The sequence below is a fragment of the Prunus dulcis genome, chromosome 6 (genome assembly GCF_902201215.1).
Source record: "Prunus dulcis chromosome 6, ALMONDv2, whole genome shotgun sequence".
Lineage (NCBI taxonomy): Eukaryota > Viridiplantae > Streptophyta > Magnoliopsida > Rosales > Rosaceae > Prunus > Prunus dulcis.
This window is the reverse complement of record NC_047655.1, coordinates 25,759,025-25,776,730: the sequence shown is the minus strand read 5'-3', so window position 1 is coordinate 25,776,730 and position 17,706 is coordinate 25,759,025. Positions and strand designations below refer to the sequence as shown.

The following is a 17,706-nucleotide window of genomic DNA, read 5'->3' as shown; positions in this document are numbered from 1 at the left end:
GCTTTAAATTGCGTGGGATGGGACCGCCGCCAGTTAAAGCCTCCAGGCGTGATCTTGTATGATTCTTTACCACAGAGATGCCTCATCCAGCAGCCAACCACGTGTTTCTCTTCATCAAATTATCCAAGAGTAGCATGCAACAAAATAATACGATTAACTCTTAATTAAAGCATCAAATTAAACATATATTATCTCTACTAATGTGATCTAAATTGAAATGACATTAGTTGATTTTTCTGACAAAGCGATGTTCTACGCATCTCTAATGTATGAGGAGAGAAATTGAAATCCGACGCAAAACGGCATATACACTAACTTAACAAACTTGCCTAATCAACACTTAGGAATGTAATTAGTTTCTTGATTACCTACAAATTAGGATATGAGTGGAAGTGAGAGAGTAAAGTGTTTATAGGCAAAAAGAAACACGTGGATTGCATGCAAAGTATAATGTTACATCGTTCGCAGCTCAAACGTGGATCCTTCTTTTTGATCCAATAGCTTCAAGACAACGCAATGGAAAAAGAAAACCAAATGAATAGTCTAGAATAAGGTTCCCGTCAAAATCAAACAGTGGAAAAATTGGAAATTTCGTTGTTTTCTGGTAAGTTACGGAATAGAAATCAGAATTGTAGTTGGAGTGGTAATTTGGTTTATTTTAACAATTTAAAACATTTTCCACTTTAGATACTTTTCTTCTCTAAATCTAAACACACGCTAGAAGAAAATTACCTCTTTGACCTTTCTACGCTTCCACGAAATTTAGTTACAGACCCAGAAAACTTGCAGTGCGAAATAACTAGTTCCTCTTCTTAATTATCAAATTTTGCGATCTGGGTTTTAAGAAAGACGAGATTTTGTTGGGGAAAACCTGTTCCTTGTAACATTGGGTTTGATCTGGTTCTGTCTCTTTGGAGCAATAAATTGGAGACTCAGTGTCAGTGTCTAAGATGAAGGAAAAGCTGGGATTTTTAGTTGGGGTTTGGTTTCTTCTTTGTGGGGTTTGCGTGGGGAGGTTCGTGGTGGAGAAGAACAGCTTGAAAGTGACTTCTCCGAGCTCGTTGAAAAGTGTATATGAATGTGCCATTGGGAACTTTGGGGTTCCTCAATATGGAGGAACCTTGGTCGGGACTGTGTATTACCCGAAAGCCAATCAAAAGGCATGCAAGGGCTTTGATGATTTCGATGTCTCATTCAAATCGAAGCCTGGCGGTCTACCAACCTTTCTTCTTGTCGATCGAGGAGGTTAGCCTTTTCATTTTCGCATTTTTTAGCTTCCAATACTCATGGATTGTGACTTACTCGGAATGAACTTTAGAGGTGGTTTGTATAGATATCAGTTTGTGGTAATTGCTTGTTATCGGTCTGCAAATTTGTGTAGTAATAATTATGGGGTGTTATAGAATGCAATTGATTTGTTTCTGGTTTATAAATGAAAGCTGACGATTAGTTTGGTGTTTTTTTATTTCTTTTCTTCTGGTTGCTATCTAATCTTGTTGTCATGAATATCGTAAAAATTTATTACTTGGCTGCTGAACCTTACTTGCTAATGTCCAGGCCCCAGTCACTGATACTTGTTGTGAAAAGTTTTTAAAATGCTTGGTTTAGGTATGATAACTGAATATGTTGAGTCCTGTTTGTTGGTTAGTCCTTAGGTATTCATATTTCAAGACCTTAACCTCCTTCTGATATGTTAAATGTTTATACATGTGTAAGATATTTGGGACTATTTTCATGCCCCATATGAAACATTGTTTGCCTTGCTACCAGTCCATGCTGCTTTTGATTGAGACTCTGTGTGTGTCCCTTCACTGGTGTGTTCTGATTTATGACTAATCGACTGTGATGTCCTGGCAGATTGTTTCTTCACACTGAAGGCATGGAATGCACAGAAAGGTGGAGCAGCCGCAATTCTCGTTGCAGATAACAGAAATGAACCATTGATTACCATGGACACTCCTGAAGAAGAAAATGCGGATGCTGATTATCTGCAAAAGATCACAATTCCCTCAGCCCTTATTAGCAAATCTTTGGGAGATAGCATAAAAAAATCTCTGTCTAGTGGGGAGATGGTCAACATAAACCTAGACTGGACAGAGGCTCTTCCACATCCTGATGAACGTGTTGAGTATGAGTTCTGGACGAATAGCAATGATGAGTGTGGGCCAAAGTGTGACAGCCAGATTGAGTTTGTGAAGAACTTTAAAGGAGCAGCTCAGGTACTTGAGCGGAAGGGTTACACTCAGTTTACTCCCCACTATATAACTTGGTACTGCCCAGAAGCTTTTGTTTTGAGCAAACAGTGCAAGTCTCAGTGTATCAATCATGGGAGGTACTGTGCTCCAGATCCTGAGCAAGATTTCAGTAAAGGTTATGATGGGAAAGATGTAGTGGTTCAAAATCTCCGTCAAGCTTGCTTCTATAAAGTGGCCAATGAAAGTGGAAAGCCATGGCTTTGGTGGGACTATGTCACTGACTTTGCCATACGTTGCCCAATGAAAGAGAAGAAGTACAACGAAGAGTGTGCAAATCAAGTTATTGAATCCCTTGGTATGTTAGCCAATTAACATCTATAGAAAGTCAAAATTTTGAAAATTCATTAATCCAATTGATTTTGTATATGAAGAAAATGTCAAAAAAGTTATGTGAGCTGTCTAAATATCTTCATCTCTCGGTGAGATTTTTGTGGATGAAAGTTGGTTACTCTGCTAAAACCTGAGGATCACAAAGTAACTATTTCAATATGTTTTCTGTAACATTGAAGGTGCTGATCTCAAGAAGATACAGAAATGTATTGGGGACCCTGAGGCTGATGAGGAGAACGCAATTCTGAAGGCCGAACAGGATGCACAGGTTGGGCGCTTGGGAACTTTTTGTGATGTTCCTCTAGCCTTATGTCCTCATCTTTTCATGTTTTGTATATGCTGTGATACATTGTACTCATGTTTCACGTCTCAAATCTTGTTTCAGATTGGCAAAGGCTCCCGTGGAGATGTTACGATATTGCCAACTCTTGTAATAAACAGCAGACAGTACAGAGGTTTATTACAATTCTTTTTCGTATCACGTCAGGTGTTTAATTTCATCACGTTTCGTGGCTTATGTTTGTTCCTTTACTTGTTTTTCAGGGAAATTAGACAAAGGAGCTGTTCTCAAGGCCATCTGTGCCGGTTTCCAGGAGACCACTGAGCCTGCTGTTTGTTTAAGTGAAGGTCCTCATTTAATCTAGTTTGTCCTAGTTCTTCATTGATATAACTAATGTGAAACTAATGTAAATTGATTCTTTTAATTCCGCATGTGTGAGTTTATATGATTGTAAACCCTCCTTCCCCGTGAATTCATGTCACACGGGAATCCACTTGGTTCAGATTCCAATAGACTGGAATGTATGTGTGTTTATGTGTCCAGGACTTGAATAAGTTTTTGAAATGGTAGTATTTTAATATTCCTTCCAGATGCATAGACAGCTCATGTTTTTAAAAAGATTGATCAGTGGTTCCCTAAGAATCATTTCATTATTTATCTCGAGCTTTATTATCTCTGAGATGGTGTCAGTTTCCTGTTTATTTGTTTTGTGCAGATATAGAAACAAATGAGTGCTTGGAAAACAATGGAGGTTGCTGGCAGGACAAATCTGCTAACATTACTGCATGCAGGGTATCTTTCTTTTGTGGAGGGTGTTCATAGTTACTGATTCTTGAGTTTGTTTGGGATTTTAGATTTTCTGGTGTAGACTGATTATTCTTTTGTTTTAGGATACATTCCGAGGAAGAGTGTGTGAATGCCCTACTGTGCAAGGTGTAAAGTTTGTTGGTGATGGTTATACCCGCTGTGAAGGTAAATTATGTGCATGTTGTTTATGTTTAATTGTGGCATAACTTCCAAATTTTCACATGCACTGCAAGTATAAATTATCTGATCGGCAGTCAAAGTTGTAGTCTCTACTTACTGGACAATACTTCATATTTCCCTTTTTCTTTGTTCTTTATGTGTTCAAAGAAAAGCAATCAATCAGTATGCTCAGAAGTTTTAGAACTGGGTGTTGGAATATGAAGGTTTCATCAGTGAACTGTGGAACTGACTTGCCATTCTCTATTTTAGTTTTCCTGTTTTGACTTTAGTCACTTCATTGTTTCTCTTGTATGATTGAATAGCTTCAGGAGCATTACGTTGTGAAATTAACAATGGAGGTTGTTGGAAAAAAACCCAAAATGGCAGGACTTACTCTGCATGTCGTGTAAGTTTGGATTTAAATGTTGTTTATCAAATTTCCCCCAAAAAGGAGAGATGATGATTTTTCATTACTAAATGTCCAGGATGACCATACAAATGGTTGCAAGTGTCCGCCAGGATTCAAGGGTGATGGGGAGAAAACATGTGAAGGTACTTGCTGCGTTTGGATGTTTCTAATTATTAATTATAGCGTAATTCTCATTGATAAATTAGTTGATGACTTGTTTGATCATTGAAGCATATTTAGCTTAAGCTCCTAGGGCCCATTTGCATGAAATTTTCCGTCTGAAACTGTTTTATGCCACATTGCCAAAGACTATACTATCAGAAAAACATTACCTACTTCCTGGGCTTATTAGTTTACAAGGCTACCACGAGGCCATATAATTTAGGTATTGGGTTTGAAGGCCACCACTGGTATTATTAGTTAAATAATTTTGAATTCAATCATTCTTCTTGATTTCCAGCCCACCTTAAATGGTGGCACAGGTGAATGAGTTGGTGACCTCAAAAACAGTCTTTGGCTTTCATAGATGTGCTTTGTTTTTATATTGTAACCAAGTAGATGAGAGTTAAGAAGATCCCTGTTCTCTTGTATTGATACCAAGTCAACCTGCCTGGTTTTCTGCTTTTGTTCACGTTCCAGATGTGGATGAGTGCAAAGAGAAGGTCAATTGCCAATGCGCACAATGTAAATGCAAGAATACTTGGGGCAGTTATGAGTGCAGCTGCGGTGGTGGTTTACTGTACATGCGAGAACATGATGCATGTATAAGTGAGTATTCTCAATTCTTTTCTGTTTCAGTTGTTTGAAGCATTAATGCTCTAACGATCCATTATATATGATGTAGAATTTGCATCTAGGATATGAGTTTTGAATTTGAGTTTGAACTTTGAATGAACGGTTTCCTTGATGAACTAGTCAGCCATTCAACTTAGCCATGTTGTAGATTAGGACAGTAGAACTACCTTTCCATGTGGAGATTTGAACTAGAATTCCTGCTTCTTTTCCACTTTCAAATTCTGATTGATACTTGGGTACTACTGCCTCCTCTATTATAGCATCTTGTTTACTTGGTTTTCTGTGTTAATTGTTCTGTCATTTATTTATTTATATTTAAACAGGTAAAAATGCCAGCGTTTCAGAGTTTAACTGGGGCTTCATGTGGGTTATTATTCTCTGTTTGGGTGCTGTTGGAGTTGGGGGATATGCAGTGTACAAGTACAGAATCCGGGTATGTTCCCTACACTGAAATTGTTGATGCAGAAATACGTTACTTTGGATGCAATTCAACTATGAATCATAAGACAGCGTCACTGTTTCCGTGTTCGCTGCTTCCCTTTTTCTACAAAGCGATGGTCCTAAAAGTTGTTTGTTGAATTACTCTTGTGCAGAGATACATGGATTCGGAGATCCGGGCGATCATGGCGCAGTACATGCCATTGGATAATCAAGGAGAAATTCCCAACCATGTTCCCCGTGGGGATATCTGAAACTGGTGGAGGCACTCATAAGATGAGAGGCTGTTTGAGAGGGAGTGAAGGAGGGCGACCAGATTATATCCTCAAATCTTTTTCGTCATTTCCTCATCTGCCTCTAGCCTCTGGCCTCTTGACAATTGATTTTATTGGTCATGACTCGTGAGAGTAATATTTTCAATGTGTCTAGCAGCAGCCTTGTGCCTTGGTTAATGACCATTTTGCCTTTTTTTTTTCTTTCTAAATTTTAGGAGGAAACATTAATCGTCACGCTTTGTTCTCATAAATGTAAAACATGCATGCACAATAGGAAGCTAGATAGAAATACTTGCCTCTCCTGGCACATGACATGCGTGCGTGTTGAGAAGAATTATTGTCATTCATGATCATACTAAATGTCCACAGGACACAGGCATGCCACTCCTCCTAGGAAGGGAACGAAATTAGGGTTACAAACAAATTAAGAAAAGAAAAAAAAAATACATGGATGTAAATGAATGAGGATCTTGCCGCACAGCCTGCATCAAGTCCATAATCTTGATTCAAGCAAACTAGGGCTGGCGTAAGTTCAGTGTACAGTTCCGACCACTCGATCTGCTTAATCCAACGGCACCCACCACTATTAGTATCTACTGGGATTGCTTGGGCAGAACAGCAAAAGTCTCCATTGAAGACTCACATGCCACGCAAGGATTTAGAGAAATTTGTTCATTGAGCACCCCCTATCATCAGGTCACCACCTTCCTTCACCTTTTGGCACTGAGAAGGTGTCAGCCCTCATACATGATCTTACGACTTCACAAAGACCCATGTTTTTGGTAAACAGTCGCCCGAGCTTGGTCACTGCGACCCCCTCTCAAACTTACGGGGCTATTTTGCGGAGTTTCTTAGAGAGAGTTGTCTCGTCCCCCTCAAGTCAAATACTTAAGATGCAAAATCATTATATTTTCAAATAATTTATCACCGTTAAGGTTTCCCAAGTGCCAAGAAGTAAAGGGTTACCCTGTTATAACCTGAACAATGTTTATTGAGCACAAGCACATAAAATTCCGTTGCATGTGATATGAACTTGATCATAATTAAACCATTGAATTCTACACATGAAGTTTTAAATTGCAAATAACCATAGCATGGACATAATTTCCAAACAAAAGAAGAAAAAGAAAAACCATCCCATACACAAAGTTAATTTCCATGGATGTTTTTGAAGGTTCTAGTATGAAATAGCATCCGGGTGTTCGATTAGTGGTGTTCCTCCGCGTCGTACTGTAGTTTCATTCATTTTGGTGAGATCGTACTCTCCCTATATTGCTGTTTTTGGTTCTTCATTTGCTTCACTCAAGTTAGCTTTGCCTAAGTTTAAGAAATTGGTGTAAAAATTGAAACTTGATGGCCCAATTAGCTCCAGCATTTCCTTTTTCCTCTGTGCTTGCTGCCAAGACTTTTAAAGGAAAAATATAACTGCTTGGTTTTTTTAGGTGTTTTTATTTTTTTGGTTATCATAAAACAAAAACAGATGAACTGAAGTAGTTTCCTTTAGACAAATAGTGTTTTAATTTTTGGGACAAAATGACGTTTCAGTACTTAATTATCAATGTAAATCCTCCATCTAAGAGTCTTGCAATGCCGAAATCAGCAACTTGTGCAACCATATCATCATCTAGTAGTATATTGCTTGGCTTCACATCACAATGGACAACATGTTTTGGATAACCATGACCATGATGAAGGTAGTCCAGTGCTGATGCAACATCTGTCAGTATATTCAACCTCTGTAGGATGTTCAAATGAGAGTTTTGAGAGTACAGCCACTTGTCAAGGCTCCCACTAGGCATGTATTGCCTTACCAGGGCTTTGAAATCAATCTGACTGCAACAACCGATGATTTTTATAAGATTTCGGTGACGAATGTTGCTCAGCACTTCACATTCACTATCAAAACTCTTGAAAGCCCCTTCTGAAATTGTACCTTTATATAAAACCTTTACAGCAACATCTATCCCATCTGAAATTGTACCTTTATACACTACTGACCCAAAACCACCAGTTCCAAGTAAGTTGCTTTTGTTAAAACCATTTGTCGCCCTCAGAAGTTCAAGGTGTGAAACTCTTCTCCAAAGAAGTTGAGGTAACAAGGCAGTCTCTATTGCAACTTCCACTTTCCTTTTTCTGCGTTGTATGAAGATTGATACAGAAACCAGTAGAAGTATTGCTGATAGGATCCCTGGAATAAGATATTTCAGGTTGGACGTACTCTTTTTGCATGGTGGAACAAGGAGTCGGGCTGCACCACAGAGCGCACCATTCGAGAAAAATGATTGGGCAGATAAGTTTTGAAAAGCTCCATCAGTTGGAATTTCTCCATAGAATCTGTTGAAAGACAAATTCAGAAATCTGAGATGCAAGAGTTCTAGAGACTTTGGAATCAGTCCAGAGAGATTGTTTTTGAATAAAACCAAGTCTTCTAGGCTTAACAATTCCCCCAAATGAACTAGAAATAGTTCCTTCTAAATTATTATTTTCCAAGGAGAGTTGAACCAAACTTTTAAGACCCCCAATGCTGCATGGTATGCTACCTGATAAGAATACAAATCTAATTCTAATGTAAGAAACCTCAACTGGTGCAACAGAAAAAGGGAAAAGTTAGATGTCTTTAAAAAGGAAGAAAAGTTTGGATGTCTTCACATCTCTTTCCACCAACTCTCCAAATTTTCTCAGGATCCAAAGGTTGACAGTTACAACCTTCCAAAAAAAAATTTAATGGAGAATTCTGACCAAAGAAAAGTGTTACACTCTCTGAGATTTCTGTTTAACTTGAATTTGGAATTATATGATATTGAAGACTGGAATTAATTGGACCTTGGTTGTAAGTTATAACCAAACCAAAGAAGCTGAGGCAAGCAATTTATTGTGTGCAACAGGTGGCCCAAAAGTACAAATGCCAGCCTATTTGCAATCTGACTGTAATGGAGCATATCAGATTGTTACTCAGTTGTTCTTGCATGATCATTATGTGTCCTCCTCAGCAGCACTGCTACAAATATCCCATCTTCCTCTTCATAGTCAACCATAGAAATTAGACTATTTTGTATAACATAACAGCAATGGCTAAGCTAGCTCTGCCAAGTCCTGTTATTTCTCTCCTGCTTCTGTTCTTCTTCTCGGGTACGGTAGAGATTCGTGGACTCTTAAGCTGCAGAGTTGATGTGTTTTTTTTTTCAACAACTCTATAGAGCATTCCACATTGTTGTACTTTCTTTCCCCTTTTTCTGTTCTCTCTCTCTCTCTCTCTCTCTCTCTCTCTCTCTCTCTCTCTCTACAATTTCACCTATGTTCATCCATGGCTCTTTTTTTTTGCAGGGGAGATTTCGATGTTGGTGAATGGACAGGTAAGAATTAAAAAGAACAATTCTTAAATGAATTAGCAATTAATTTACATATATACATGGTGTTGTAGAAAACTTGGTGTGTGGCAAAGCCTGCAGCACCACAACATGCACTGCAGTCAGCTCTGGACTATGCCTGTAACTATGCGGATTGCAGCCCTACCAAGAAAGGAGGTTCTTGCTATGACCCTGATAGGCCAGTGCACCATGCCTCATTTGCCATGAATGCTTACTACCAGAAGATGGGAAGAAACCAATGGAATTGTCATTTTAACAATACTAGTCTGATTTCCTTGGCAGATCCAAGTGGGCCTTCAATTTCATAATAATAATTTGTTTCAAAAGTTCAGACTTTCTTTTTCAGTAACTTAAACATTTTGGTTCTATACCATTTTTGCAGGTTACAATCCCTGCTGCCAATTTGTGAGTGGTATGTGTCTATAACTATAATGAGTTTTGCACATTTTCATATGCAAAAATATTTGTATAACTTTACTTTCACTTTCCCTTTTGAAATTTGTAGGAGGATCTGGACCTCCACTGCCACAGGAAAAGGAGGTAACTCAAATCCAAACAGTATAATTTAAACCAAGATTTCAAATCATCTTAATTATATCAAAATCATTTCAAATGCTTAATTAAACTTAATTAATTACTATTATGCTGTGTTGAGTTTGCAGGATACTTGGTGTGTGCCTAAGCCAGGAACCCCAGACTCTGCATTACAGAACATCATAAACCTCACTTGTGGAATATTAAAAGAATGCAGTGAAATACAAGAACATGGTTCATGCTACTTTCCAAATACCCTCATACACCATGCCTCATTTGCCATGAATCTTTACTATAAGACCGATGGACGCTACAATTGTGATTTCAATGGTGTTGGCCTTATCGTTGTCACTAATCCAAGTAAGCCAATTTGTTTGATATAATGCACTGCAAAATCTTATGTTTTCTTAACATGAATTTAGCAAACAAAGTGTGCTTATTCTTGCATATGTTGCAGGTTTTGGTGACTGTATCTATGTCTGAGTCTGCCCAAAAGGAAAATGGAAACTGTAATTTGATGATGCATCAGAATAATTAGTTTATTGTAATGTAATTTCCATCTGATGGATGATGAAGAAGGTCCATTTTCTTTTGTGATCTAATCTAATAAATTTACCCCACTGAGTCTAAGCATCTCCGAATCTGCAAAAGCTTTTAACTTCCAAAAATAGCAAATTACAGCCACAGCACACAATTAAGGGACATAAGTCGGGCTGTGACCTCAAATGTCTTGCCAGATGCGTAGGGGCTTTCCAACGCAGCAACACAAATCTGAGCAACCTCCTCTCTTGATATCTTACCCTGCATATATCTAAATACTATAAATCATAACATTCAGATATTATTACTATTATAAGGGAAAGAAAGAGCAATACATGTCATCACAGGCATCCAACAAAGAGAGACTAATGATCTTCTATTTGATTATATACCGTTATATTGTCTCCTTGGTCGAAAATGCGATCTGCTCCGGCAAGCTCCTCAGTTAATGCACAGGGCCTCACAATTGTATATGGGATTCCACTTTCCCATATTAAATCCTCCCCCTGCTCCAAAACATATCAATGTAGAATGTACAAAATCGAAGAGCTAAATCCGACACAGAAAAAGAAAAAGAACAGAAAAGAGCTAAGAAGTGGTATTTTGATACACTGATTATATATAAAAATATCAAACAGCTTGCACTGAATTAGTATGAAACCTTCAACTTGAATGTCAGGATAAAATCCAATTCCTTGTTTAAGCGAACAGCAGGAGGTTGTTTACTTAGATCAAGTCCAGGCCTGTCAGGTCGGGTAACTCCTGCAGAACCTACGTGTACGAACCTATACGGAACACAAGCAAAGAGATTCTTTAAACACTAAAACAGAAAGTGCACCTAGCAGATCAATTATGTTTAATCATAAGAAGATAATCCAACAAAATGAAAAGAATGAAACCTGGGAGTAATAGGCTCTTTTAGATATGCTCGTATGCTTGATAATGGGAGCTTAAATTCCCATTCCACAAAAGTAGGATTCAGTGTCCCATCAAATTCAAACTTGCTAAACATGAGCTGCCATAATTTTGAATCCCATCAATAAACATAGAAGAAAATGAAGTGAAAGAATAGACTAAAAGAAAGTGGCAGCAGAAATGTGCCTGCAATGACACAATATTGCTGGGGTCAAAAGGTGGTGCATCTGATACAGTTCTTGCTCGAAATATCGGCTTCAAAGATTAATCGCTAAGCAGTAGGCTTAAAGGACAAAAGAAAAGAACCAGACCCACCCTGGCACCCAGATCCGCCTAGCGCCGCCTAGACCCTCCTAGCGCTGCCTAGACCCTCCCAGCACCTTCTAACAACTTTAAACATATGTTGACAGATTTTCTTCTCATTTCTCGCCGCCCTTTCTAACAATTTTAAACCCTTACTGCGCAGCAGCCTCTTCCGCACCCAAAATCCATCGCATCACCATCCCTCCTCCCCACCCTGTCACACTTTGCATAAAACTCCTCTCTCTCTCTCTCTCTCTCTCTCTCTCTCTCTCTCTCTCTCTCTCTCTCTCGCGTATGTGCAGCCATGTGTTTCCTACGTGTGTGTGGTGAGAGTGCAATTTTGTGATTTGCCATATTCGTGGACTCATATGGCCTTTTATAATTTTGAAGGAAGAGTTTGACATTTCTTTCATGGCAAATAGTGTAGCCGGGTGGCTATACACTGCTGGCGCATTTTTCAAAATAATATAGCCGCGCGGTACCGTTAACATGATCTTGCCAAATATTGCAGCGGAAAATCAAATGACAGAATCACATCCTCAACCTTGACTTCCTCACGCCGCTGAATCCAATGCATGGCACCGTTAACAAAAGCTGGTTAAAGAAACAAGCCTAATATTAGGGCTCGAGCAATTTTTTCTTTTTTCTTTTTATAAATCAGTGATAAAACGGAACTGGTTCAAAACGATTTTAAAAATCAAAGCCTACAAACGTGAGTTAGACTATCACTTAGTATTTTAAAAAGTTGGAAAAAAAACAGAAGCCGCTGGGCGAGAACAAGAAGCTGTCGTCGTCCGGCGGTAAGGTGTAATGCAGTCAAGCCGTCAAGTTGGCAATGAGACGGTTCCAAATGAGAGATTCGCTCCATCGCAGCGTTCTTACCAGCAGTATAGCCGTGCGGCTATACTATTTCTTTTTTTAAAATTAAAAACCCCAGTATAGCCGGGCGGCTATACTATTTCTTTCAAAAAAAATAACGGCTTCGTATAGCCGCGCGGCTATAATAGTTAATATAAAAAAAACTGTATGAAAAAAAAAACCACCCTAGTAACATAGATATTAATTTGGGGAAAACCCCAGAGTATAGCCGCACGGGTATACTATTTCTTTTTAAAAATTAGGAAAAAAGAACATAGCCGTTCTTTTAAAAAATTAGGGGGAGAACAGAGTATAGCCGCCCGGGTATACTATTTAATGAAATAGCACAAGGGTGGTCGAGCAGTACAAGGCTCTCTACAAAAGAATCCATGAACTGGTAGTCGCTTCTGCTGCAGCCATCCATTCGAGAATCCATGAAGTGGTAGTTTCTGCTGCTGCTGCGGCCATCCATTCGAAAATCATTGCATTCCTTGGTGTTCGGATCCATCCAGCAAAAAAAACACATCATCAGCTTTACGACCACCCGATGATGTCCATTTCAGCACCACTTCACCACCCTTTCTAAACCAACAGCTTCATCTTAGTTCCTGTAAAACCAGGCGGTGTCCTTGCCACAACTTCTTGCGGGGATATATGAATAACTTAGCCCATGATTCAGCAACACCATACACTTTCATCACCCACAAGTGAAAGTAACCACTATCATTGCACTGCTGCGCATTTCCATTCAAGAAACCAAGGCAGTACTCCGAATTCTATTATTCTCAAAGAAGGCAAGGGAGTCTACGCATCTTGAAACATAGTAAAAATCTACAAACATCCTAAATTTGATTCTCGAATCGGCATTGGGTAACAGAATCTTGCCAAATGATTCAGTGGACAAATCAAAAGACAAAATCACATTTTCATCCACACGATCCTGAATCCAATGCATGGCACCATTAACAAAAGCCGGTTCAATCACAGGGCCAAACATTGTACTGGGAAGCATTTCATCGACAAAGTTTGGAGTAACAACATTCCTCCAGGAGCCCCTGGCTAAGGACCAAACCTCAACTGCACAAGAAACACGCCTTTCTCTTACAAATCTCAAAACCTTATTGTCATCGGTACACGAATCATAGCCAAATGAATAACTTCTAGGATCATACTCAGAAGCAGAAACAGTGCCCGGAGGCAAAATCACAAACTTTCTAGTACATGGGTTCCAAATTAACGTGGTAAGGCGGTGATGGAGGCATACTAGCCCGTTACAAGTTTCCACCACCTTGACCGTGCGGCCCTTAAATCTAAATTGTCTTTTGGACATCCTTGGAGTTCATTGTAAGCTACGAATGGATTTATGAGCTTAGAATACTCACTAATGAAGGGCTGTGATCCCAATGCAATGACGGAGTTGCATTGGAAGTCTACCAGGAGGAGCTGAGCGTCGTCGTTTTGGTTATTGGATTTGATGATTGCGTGGCTGAGGTGGGTGTGAATGAAGGCAGAGCTTCGGATCAGAGACCTCCATGACTGGCACACTCTGGTGCATTTAAGTGGAGATTTGCTGGGCAAGCGCAGCAGGATGTCGTGAATGACTTTTCAGGAATGTAATTGTCCCCTGGCGTTCTTTTTGTTCTCTTGGGGCGGATTTCTTCAGGAACTTTGTCCATTGTTCTGACGCCCAGTCTCCGATGTAAGTCTTTTCTCCAATTTTCAATGGACGACACAAGAGTTTTAAAGTTTTGGCCACAGTTAGGAAGGGGGACGAAACAAGAGGTTGGGTTTTGTTTTTTTTTCGGGTTGGAGAGATTATATATACCGATCTTCCTAATTTTTAGCTAACATTTAGAAAAATTTGTGTCATAGCGTATAACATCAATAAATTGGAAAGAATATCAAAGCATTAAATTTGGGGGAAGGAAGACGCTTGCTCAGAGAAAGGAAGAAGAACAAATAAAAAGCATTAAATTTGGCGTATTCTTTTGGAAATATTTTTACTTCGTAATTAACGCTTCTTTAGGAATGGGAATATGGCATTTATTGTTTTTCTTTGAATTTACTAGAAAAAAGACATAGAAATTTGACAATACAACTATTTTTATTTCTTTTTTGGGAAGGAAATGGGAATACAAGTCTGAACTTTGAACAGAGGTAGGTAGGTGCATGGGAAAAATAGTGAAAAGACAAATCGACTAGTTGCAGCATCATATCTAACACCAAAAGGGACGCAAGAACACCATATTACAAAGTGAAAAATGAAAAAGACGTGTGCCCAAGTTCTCTTGCCTCATTCCCAACAGCATCAAGCACACAAGCTACTGCCGTTCAGCAGAATATCCTCAGCCTGTTTTGCATGGTGAAGGTTACTTTTGCTTTGCTGCAAACACGAAACCATGTACACATCAGTACTTCAAACACGAGGTTGTTATTTAACCCACCACTTTGAATGATACTGCAATTCATCACCCCCTTGGTACTTTTACATAAGAAACAATCTGCAAACTAACCTTGCACACGCTCTAAATTTCCGTCTCCTTCTCAAAGTTGGAGCCCTTTTGATGTTTGCGATTCTGTACAATCTTATAGACGTAGAAAGCTACAACTGCTCCACTGCACAGGAAAAATCAATTTATCAGATAGCAATCTCTTTAAAGCTCTGAAGGAGAGATTTGGAAAACCTCAGTGTTATGTACAAGGGAATTCAAAGAGGTCAGACTAAGCAATTTTGTCCTCAATTTCATCTCAAGGAAGCATAAAAAAAATTTAGCTTGTTTATACAGGCCTAAGAAGATTTTATCTTCATCTCAATTAAACATAAATAAACATTATCTAGTTTAGCATTTTTATGCCAGATGAAGATGTTAGGAGGTAGTCGGCAATCTATAGTATCTAGAGGCCATCTAGTCAAAAACAACAAAGAACCATGCAAGGTCAAAGGATCACCAAATAACACATCAATATCCACTCAGATCAGCCATGCAAGTCTTTTCCATTATTTTCCCTCTCTCAAGCTGTTCTTCTAAAACTATATGCCATTAGGTCTTTCCCAAAACCACAGGTTATTTTTCACCTTTACAGAACATGGATTCTGAGAGAAAAAAACAATTCTATGTAATGATTATATAATTGTTTCAATATCCTTGAAAGACCAGGGTAATTTCCCTCTGATGAAAGAAAGCTAGAAAGAAAATAGCATCGCAAAAATGAGCGGACATGTGAATCATAATAACCTGACAAGGGTTGTTGTCAAATTCGGAAATGAAGACCTCTGCAAATACGAGAAACAGAAACAAGAAATATCAGAAGTTTGGAAGACAGATCAATTTAGACCAGTAAAGAAACTTCATATTGAAAATTAGAAAAGAAGGAATTTCTAACCTGAGCTAGCAAGCGTACCTCCCTCAGAAAAATTATACTGGCTATAGCTGCAGGTCCAGCAGTACATTATAAGCATTTAAGTTATAGAAAAAAATAATCAACTGAATCATATAAATTTAAAAAATTGGATAAGCTCCGATATGTATGTTATAAAATAAACCAGTGCTAACCTGCCTGCCCTTTCAAGGTTAAAGGAGATGATTCTCCTTGCTTATATGATCTTAAACTTGAAACGCTTAAAAACAAAAGAGCGCCACCAATGATAACCCCAAACCTAATTGCAGAAATGCTTCCCGTTACCATAAAGGAAAGGAAGCCACCAAGTGAAAGAAGAAGACCTGCAAAGCATAGGCATATGATATGACCAAAAGTACCTTGCATATATGTACTAAAAGCTTTAGAAAAAAGAAAATAAAAAACACTAGGCATCACGGTTTTTAAATAAGCTACACATACCATAAGGTATCCCAACATGAAAGTCGCGGACTTTTGAAACATCATTCAGATCATCAGCTGATGAGTTAAATGTTTCAACAATTTCCTTCACTGGCTCGGGGGAATTCTTTGCAGCTGTGGATATATATTCTTTACCTTCTTCACTGATTTCTTTTGCTATCTCACTCAAATCAATCCTTGCCTTATCAGCCTGTATTTTTAACTGCTCTGAAGTTTCTTTCAAAATAACTAATGCCTTCTTAGAGTATAACTCATATGCTTCCTGTGAGATGCCTTGCATCTTTAAGGCTTGTTCTTTGAAAGCGGCCAGAGTCTGTTTCCAAGCTTCTTCTGATTCTTCAGATTTCAATTTGGCAGTATCCTTTTCTTTCTCCACCTCAATCTCTGGATGCTTCTAGGAAAAGAAAAGTCAAATCAATGTCATGATAAGAGAACAAGTTGCACCCCGAATGAATGATAAATCAATCCCAGACCATGCATATAACTCTCTTCCTATCAAATCTAATTGGTTAGCAGGCCTTTAAATCTTCACGAGACTATGATCAAACATAGAGTTTATAAAAAATTAAAAAAAAACAGGGTAAATGATATATAATTTCTCAAACTCAAATTTCAGAAAATATTCATACTTGTTTCCAAGTGCCAAAAATCAAAACTTGATAATCCCACCTAAGTAACAGCATTACGCAATCAAACACATGGCATACATTAACCTCAATCCCCCGTGTTCACGACCCAAACAAATGAAAACACCCAAACACTCTTAGTCCTATCATAAAACAAAAGAAAACTCACAAATTCAACTCACCGATTCCTCCTGTGAAGCAGCGGCAGCGACAATTGGTCGAGTCCACAAGCTCCGTCGGTGCAGTGAAAGATAAGCACCGCTAAGCCCTTTTGGGAGGACAATAGGGGCTCCATAACCGCGAGCTCCAGTCAATTGACCGAACCGCAGAGAAGACGAAGGTGATGAACACAAGGCCAGCGGAGCCGGCTTCTTCGAGCCACAGCTAGGGTTAGGGTTTAAGAGCGAGAACGACTGCAACGTCACGCTCATAGTGAGCCTGGAGAGAGATTTAGAGAAGGGTTTGAAATTGAGGCGAAGCTGACGAGGAAGTAGGTGAGTGCGAGGTTGTTGGAGTTGGAGATGATGTTTATATACTTAGAATATTTCACTGAGAGATGGAAAATCAGCAGAAAATTGAAGAACCGCAGTTAAATTAGGAGAAGTTTTAAGGGCTTTAGGGCCTTTGCTAAAATGCGCTGTGAGTCGAGGTACGCGCCAATTGAAGCGTGTTTGTTTCCCAGGAAAACTAGGAGAAAAAGAATCTTGGTTAATACCTTGGTGACACGCAATCATCAGGTAGTTAGGAGAAAAAGAATCTTGGTTAATACCTTGGTGACACGCAATCGTCAGGTAGTTGAGTCGTCCCGCGCGAGCCTACTGAATCCTGGTAAAGTGACGTGGTGCTTGTTATTTCTTACGACATTAATTTTAAGGTCGTACCACATACAACATAATCATCCTCAACTAATATGAAATTTCAATAAATCTTGGTTTAAATTTTGGTACATTATTATACATGTAGGATCATTATTT

General features: G+C 38.8%; 6 protein-coding genes across 7 annotated transcripts; 2 read left to right on the top strand and 4 right to left on the bottom strand.

Moving 5' to 3' along the window:
- Positions 1 to 520: 520 nt before the first annotated feature.
- On the top strand, positions 521 to 6,101 carry LOC117630140 (vacuolar-sorting receptor 1-like). Its single transcript, XM_034362893.1, has 12 exons — positions 521 to 1,245; positions 1,858 to 2,550; positions 2,765 to 2,853; positions 2,971 to 3,040; positions 3,129 to 3,212; positions 3,581 to 3,657; positions 3,756 to 3,837; positions 4,155 to 4,237; positions 4,317 to 4,383; positions 4,880 to 5,008; positions 5,359 to 5,468; positions 5,629 to 6,101. The coding sequence occupies exons 1-12, from the start codon at positions 951 to 953 to the stop codon at positions 5,725 to 5,727; spliced, it is 1,878 nt and encodes a 625-aa protein (XP_034218784.1). The 5' UTR covers positions 521 to 950; the 3' UTR covers positions 5,728 to 6,101.
- A 1,188-nt stretch (positions 6,102 to 7,289) lies between these two features.
- Positions 7,290 to 8,783, bottom strand: LOC117630557 (receptor kinase-like protein Xa21). Its single transcript, XM_034363262.1, has 2 exons — positions 8,701 to 8,783; positions 7,290 to 8,082 (listed from the first exon to the last, which is right to left on the bottom strand). Exons 1-2 carry the CDS (start codon positions 8,781 to 8,783, stop codon positions 7,290 to 7,292), a joined length of 876 nt encoding a protein of 291 aa, XP_034219153.1.
- Positions 8,646 to 10,166, top strand: LOC117632212 (PLASMODESMATA CALLOSE-BINDING PROTEIN 2-like). The gene is made up of 7 exons (XM_034365639.1): positions 8,646 to 8,877; positions 9,073 to 9,101; positions 9,170 to 9,404; positions 9,499 to 9,528; positions 9,622 to 9,656; positions 9,779 to 10,010; positions 10,108 to 10,166. Exons 1-7 carry the CDS (start codon positions 8,817 to 8,819, stop codon positions 10,131 to 10,133), a joined length of 648 nt encoding a protein of 215 aa, XP_034221530.1. The 5' UTR covers positions 8,646 to 8,816; the 3' UTR covers positions 10,134 to 10,166.
- A 39-nt stretch (positions 10,167 to 10,205) lies between these two features.
- Positions 10,206 to 11,363, bottom strand: LOC117632213. The gene is made up of 5 exons (XM_034365641.1): positions 11,292 to 11,363; positions 11,090 to 11,205; positions 10,852 to 10,975; positions 10,583 to 10,696; positions 10,206 to 10,451 (listed from the first exon to the last, which is right to left on the bottom strand). Exons 2-5 carry the CDS (start codon positions 11,200 to 11,202, stop codon positions 10,326 to 10,328), a joined length of 477 nt encoding a protein of 158 aa, XP_034221532.1. The 5' UTR covers positions 11,203 to 11,205; positions 11,292 to 11,363; the 3' UTR covers positions 10,206 to 10,325.
- Positions 11,364 to 13,014: 1,651 nt separating this feature from the next.
- LOC117630556 (F-box/kelch-repeat protein At3g06240-like) lies at positions 13,015 to 13,596 on the bottom strand. The gene has a single exon (XM_034363260.1). It carries the CDS (start codon positions 13,594 to 13,596, stop codon positions 13,015 to 13,017), a length of 582 nt encoding a protein of 193 aa, XP_034219151.1.
- Positions 13,597 to 14,351: 755 nt separating this feature from the next.
- Positions 14,352 to 17,414, bottom strand: LOC117632648 (protein FATTY ACID EXPORT 3, chloroplastic). 2 transcript variants are annotated; one of them, XM_034366192.1, is made up of 7 exons: positions 16,915 to 17,414; positions 16,107 to 16,497; positions 15,821 to 15,988; positions 15,651 to 15,697; positions 15,503 to 15,540; positions 14,780 to 14,882; positions 14,352 to 14,649 (listed from the first exon to the last, which is right to left on the bottom strand). In XM_034366192.1, exons 1-6 carry the CDS (start codon positions 17,161 to 17,163, stop codon positions 14,792 to 14,794), a joined length of 984 nt encoding a protein of 327 aa, XP_034222083.1. In that variant the 5' UTR covers positions 17,164 to 17,414; the 3' UTR covers positions 14,352 to 14,649; positions 14,780 to 14,791. The 2 variants fall into 2 exon arrangements, with proteins under 2 accessions (XP_034222083.1, XP_034222082.1); XM_034366191.1 differs by having other exon boundaries at positions 16,107 to 16,500; positions 16,915 to 17,410.
- Between the last annotated feature and the right edge of the window lie 292 nt (positions 17,415 to 17,706).